The sequence below is a fragment of the Strix uralensis genome, chromosome Z, assembly GCF_047716275.1.
Source record: "Strix uralensis isolate ZFMK-TIS-50842 chromosome Z, bStrUra1, whole genome shotgun sequence".
In the NCBI taxonomy this organism is placed as follows: Eukaryota; Metazoa; Chordata; class Aves; order Strigiformes; family Strigidae; genus Strix; species Strix uralensis.
The window spans coordinates 87555748-87561641 of record NC_134012.1 but is presented as its reverse complement, the minus strand read 5'-3'; the positions used below and the strand labels follow the sequence as shown (position 1 = coordinate 87561641).

At 43.8% G+C, this 5894-nt stretch overlaps 1 protein-coding gene across 1 annotated transcript in view; it reads left to right on the top strand.

Annotated features, from left to right (window-relative positions):
• Positions 1 to 932: 932 nt before the first annotated feature.
• The window catches only part of TTC33 (tetratricopeptide repeat domain 33), a 55602-nt gene continuing 50640 nt past the window's right edge, over positions 933 to 5894 (top strand). The window contains exons 1-2 of the mRNA XM_074857251.1: positions 933 to 1041; positions 1755 to 1983. Of these exons, the coding sequence (XP_074713352.1) occupies positions 1763 to 1983 (221 nt within the window). The 5' untranslated portion in view covers positions 933 to 1041; positions 1755 to 1762. The remainder of the gene's footprint in view (positions 1042 to 1754; positions 1984 to 5894) is intronic.

Here is a 5894-nt window from a genome sequence, read left to right as displayed (position 1 = left end):
TCTTGTCTGAAACTGCATGCTATCTTCTGTTATTATAAACTAACAGCGGACTGTTACACTTGTTAGGGCTGCCAGCTGTGCTAGCCTGCCCCCTGACTGTTTTCCCGTAGATCCTGTAAACTCTCTTGCTGCAAAAAGGAATTTGAGATGGAAAGAACACTGAATACTCAGTGTAAAAGTCCCCTTCTGCCCTGCCCTGTGGTGATTTGCCTTACCTCGCATCTTCCACTCTGCTGTTTTCACAAACCGTGGATCGTTCTTTTGTCTTGGTATTTGCCCCTGTAACTAGGGAGCAATTTTAAACCCTGTAGCCTATCTTATATTTTTCTTCCTTTTAGGGGAAAAAAAAAGGAACACTGTCCCTTTCAACCTTGGCTATTTTTACTGGTATTACTTCCCTCCCGGAGCCGCCTCCCCCGTAGGGAGGTGGCTGCTCCCCCAGCGAGCAGTGAGTCCTGTTGAGCCGTGGGTAACACGCAGTTCCCGCCTGCCCTCGCCTCTCCCTCTGGGGTGCCTGAGCACCGCTAGCAGGTGGCACCACAGGCCTGCGTGCCGTCGCCGCTCCGCCCGCCCTCCCGCAGGCAGTACTTCTGCAGCGAACTGCGTGATGTACTCCGCGCTCCGCTTATCCAAACTCTCCAAGCCGCATCTCCTGTCCTGCGCCGCGCACCAGGGAACAGGGCAGCCGGGCTCGCCCTGGGGCGCTCCTTCACCGAGCTGCCGCTGCCCTGCGGTGCCCGGGCGCCCCGCGGTGGGCTCAGCAGAGCTGGATTTCGCCGGCCCTGACCCAGGCCCCGGGCCGGGGCTACCAGGGGGCGGGGGCCGGTCCGGGGGGAACTACAGCTCCCGGCGTGCCCAGCGGCGCCCCGAGACTACAGCTCCCGGCATGCCCTGCGGGGCCACTGACGCCGCGAGAGGCCGCCGCTGCCCTTCCCTCCGCTTCCCGCCTTTGCCGCCCCGCCCCTCCGCTTCCTGCCGGCTGGGGTCAAGGGTCGCGCGGGCCTTCCGGCCGGGAGAGCCGTGCCCGGAGGAGAGCGGCAGGTAACGGTCTCCGGCCGTAGGGCCCAGCCCAGGGCTCGCACCGACGGGGGGTGCGGGGTGGTGCCGTGGCCGCCTCCGCGGGGAGGCTGGGGTGGGGCTGGTGCTAGGACGCGGTCTCCCTCAGCTCTGCTGGCTGCTCCGCTGCTGCCGCCTCCCCGTCGGTGGTGCTGGGCCTCGCTCTCCGCCGGGGTGAGCGGTGGGCCGTGCCGCGCCGGGGACGCCCGTCCCGGGGGTGCCTCGCTGGCTGAGGAGCGGCCGTTTCGGGAGCTTCCCCGTAGGTGGCCGGGCCGAAGACGCTTAGGGCTGTGCAGCGGGAGGTGTGTGCGTGGCCGGCGCGGCTCGTAGCGGGCCGCGGTAGCGGCCGTGCCAATGGTGCGTCGTTCACCTTGGACCGAGTTGATTCCTTCTTTTGTCTGGTTTCTGGTGTGTTGGCGTCAACGTTTTAAGGCTCTTGGTGTGTCAGAGCTCTGCTTTGTTGTTCGTTTGTTTTCCTTTTTCTTTTTTTGTCATGCTAGAGAACATTTTCCAGCTGGGCTCAAAATTACAGTTGCCTGACCAACATCTCTGGTGAAGCCAGTGAGCAGAATTTATGTGGGGGAGTGGCAGTCTGTTACATATTGTTGTTTAAGAAGCAAGATGAGCAAGGTGTATTTTTTCTTCTATGTACTAAAAAGCTAAATTACCTAACTACTTAAAAATACATTTTTCTCTAGTTCTCTAAATGGCTTCTTTTGGGTGGAAGAGAAGGATTGGTGAGAAAGTTTCAAAAGCTACTTCTCAGCAATTTGAAGCAGAAGCTGCAGATGACGAGGATCTGGCTGATGACGATGATGCTAACTGGGTGCATGCAACTAAGAGAAGAAAGGAAATTCTCGTAGAAGACTGTGTGAAGAAAAGCAAAGAGCTGAAGGATGAAGGTGCAAATTTGGCTGAAAATAGGAGGTACTAATGTTATCTTACTCTTTTTCACTGAATGAATAAATGCTAAATGACATTTTAATCCCTTTTCTAAACACTAGGTAATCTGCTAGCAGCTACATTCACATTTTTCGTATTTGGAAAAGGGATAATTTCTTTTATTCTGCCTTTACTATCCGGTACTAAATAAATTGTTTCTTTTGGTGGTGTTGGCAGCTGTGAAATGAAGTCTGTATTCAATCTCATTTTTGTGTGTTCACATAACAAATGATAGGAGGGAGTTGAGAGACTGACTGGATCTGAAAGTTGAAAGGGAATAATAACATACAGTGAGATAAGCAATTGTAAGTAATGTTTTAGCTACTCTATTAGCTTTCTCCTCTCTTGTAAATGTGTCTTTACTCTCATTAAGAGTAAGCTTATTTGCATGTGTACAGTGCCTAGGCAAATGCTGCAAAGCAGCTAATGCACTGCTAATCTGTCTAATGCTTTTGGAAAGTCAGGTTCAGGTAGCTGTTCTGAACATCTTCTGATAGCAGTACTGTCTTGAGACTTTGGCAATTCTGGAAGGATATTGCAAGTATGGTTCCATTGTCCTAGACAGGGAGAGAAGGACTGTAAATTACATACTACCTACATAACTTGTCTAGATCTTCACTGGTGGGGGGAAAAAGCAGTTCCAGGAATAGTCCCCTTAAAAGCTTCAGAATGCTTAATATCTAAATCTGTATCCTGATTTTACTTGTATGAGCATCTCCGCTTTATTCATTGTCCCAGATCAGAGATAACGTTATTTTCCTGGTAGAGAGAAATTCATAATAAGTCAGTACACACTCCTGTGCTGTTAAACTTTTTGTATTAAGAAATTTCATCCTAAAAAAGGATTTCCTGGACGATATGGAGAACAATTTAGAAGTTTAAGCAGGCAAGTTGATATATGATAATAAACACACTGTGTGTATGGTCTGGTCTGATTTAAGAAGTAATAAATAAATACCAAATGTGTTTGAGAAGAGGCTTGTTTTCAAATACTTAAATACAGTTTCCTCTTTTCCCTGTTTACTCAAATGGTGACACTATCCAGAGGGGCAGTGATTCACTTCTGTACATCCTTTTGTGTTCCTGAGTTTTGTAATTCCTGAATAAAATTTTGAAGCCTTTAAAAGTTGACTTTAAATTTAAACCAAATTAAACTAAATCAGTTTTAAGCATGCTGCCATTGTGTTAACACCTTTAAAGCAGTAGCTGTGTAAGTCAGTGACATTAATATTAATAGCTGACAACACAGAATACACAAATTAAGTCTATTAACAGCTTTGTTTTTAACACTGGAAATAAATCATACAATGATCTGCAGAAAGGTAGGTCTATTCTGTCCTTGTCAGGATGTAGAGATTGTGATTTTAAGCTTGAGAAAATAAGTATTTCTAAATGTTTTATTCTGCATCTGGTAATCACTAATACTTACTGTACTTACATATATTAAATAGAGATTGATTTTTATTTGTCTTCTGTTCTACCTTTACCTTCCTTGTATTTTGCTTTGGTTGTATCTCTTTACTCTGTGGATTTTGGTGTTCTTTTTTGATTATTTGTTTCTGTGTATTATGTAAAGTACAATAAATCTCTTGAACAGCAGAAAACAATGTGTTGTAAATGTGGTTTAGGGCAGGCAGATACAGACTGTTCTTTCGAGCAGTAGGTAATTTTTGGTGCTTTTAATATCTTAAGTTGGTCTTAAAGATTGAGTTTTCCTTTGTCTGTTGGTTAGAAAGCAATACAAAAGCTTAACCCATACATAAGGATCAACATGAAGGTTTTTTGTGAATGTAGTGAGAACTGTATCTCGTCAGAACTGTTTGTAAGAGCTACTGAGAAGCACTGAATGGCTTGTAACAGGTATGAGAAACAAGTAATAAGAAATTAAAATGCAGTTTTTGGGTGGTTTGTCACACTCTTTCGTGTTAACACTCATATATCTGAGGCTTAACAGAACTTCTAACTGGAAATTATAGTTTCCATCAATTACTCTAGTACACTGTACAGTTTGGGCAATTGTGTTAGTATGGTGCTGTCAGGCATACTAACTTTCAGACAGATCTTCCTCTTAAAAAAAACCAAACTCACCTAGATTAGAGGCTAAACTCAGAGCGGGAGAGATTTGGTACTTAAACAGGTGGAATATTTGACATACCATTACAGGGAACTTGAGGAAGCAGACTGAAAGAAACGTTTATCCTCTGTGGTGGAAAGTGGTTGCTGTAATTGTGTTTCAGTCTTAAATGATCTATTTCTTGAATATACATTTGTACAACATAAGCAGACTCACATAAATACTTAAGGTAGATTGTTTCCTGAAATATCAAAGAATAATAACAGTTAAAGAAAGATTTGAGTTGGTTTGTGTGGCATTTAGGTAAAAGTTCTTTTCCACTGAAGAAACTCAGAAGAAAACTGAAGACTGAGGACTAGAGGGTAACTAAGGTGTTACTTGTGGAGTGGAGAGAAGGGAATCCTGAAAGAAAACAGGCTTGGGAAGAAACAAGAGACTAAATAAAGGGAAGAACAGAAAGTAGTAAATTCAAGTTCACCTTTTATGGAAAAGAGACTCCGAGGTAATGTGCTTGACAAAATTAATATGATGAAAGGTGAATGTTATAAGCAGATCCAGTATTAGCTAGAATAGTCATTACCACCTTTATGCTTTGTTAGTCCATTAGCTTATTTTTCTGGTAAGGGAAGGCAGTGATGGTGTTACACCCCCACCATGGTTTTGTTAGTTCTTGTGTATGCAGGGTCTCTTGCTGTGGATGAGTAAGACATGATTGACTTCTGCTTGTAAAGTGAGTTTCAGTGCTTCTTGGGTGGAAGGAATAATAGACAGACTTCTTGGGAGTCAGAATTTGTACAGGCTGCTTTCTTTGACCACTGACAGACTCAGGAATAGCATGGGTGAATTGTTTTGGAGGTGGCATCCCTTTATGGGTTTTCAGCTTTTGTGGGAGCAGCTTGAAGAGTATTTGTACGTGCTGTAGTGTGCGTGCATGAACCTGTTAAGCTGAGATTGAGACACACAGAGGAAAAGTGGTGCTGAAGAGAACAGTTCAAGATGCATATTTTAGTCTTTTTGTGGGTGGGAAGAAAGATAGGGAGACCACCAGAAACAGGTGTTAAACTAAGTTGATTATCCCAGTGGGTCTATTATTGTTGGGGACATGGTTTAGGAATTTCTGACATAGAAACTTGATCAGTAGGCAGTTTTGAAGTGACTTGTGAATGTGAGTGATCTTGTTGTCAGAATAGAAAGAAAAAGCAGCTCTGTGGAAGAAGGAGTTATATTTGTGTGCTCTTTAGGTGTGTGGGAAGGAGCAATTAAACAAACATGTACAAGCATACACAGTCTTTTTGGAAACAGAATATTGTCTGCTGGTGGAAAGAATGGAGAATATTCCAGAGGAGAAATTGGTATTGCTTATATGGAATTTACAAAGCTGGCATATTATCCAGGTTGACACACCAGTATGGATGTGCTCATATACACTGGAAATAAAAATGAAAAAATAAAAAAACCAACAAAGAAGCCCCAACAACCATAATCTGGGTTAGGTTTTTTGTGTTGATAGTCCTAGACTGTTTTAAATCCAGTATAATTGAAAAGGATAAAAGTTCATGTGCTCAGTCTCACTATTTTGAACTCAGCAGTTTGCAATTACACTGTATTTTGACTGGTAGGTAGGTGGTCTTTGGGTGTGGACAGAAATTTAAGAACAGATTAAGACAAGGTTAAACAGTGAAGTATGTCCTCAAACGTATGGCATGTAGAGAGCTAACAGCAACAAGAAGAAAAACTTCTGTCAGAGTAGTATCTTCAGTATAGTTGGGTTGCATATTCATACAGATAGATGGCTTTGCCATCCCACTGTGCTGTTTTCAAA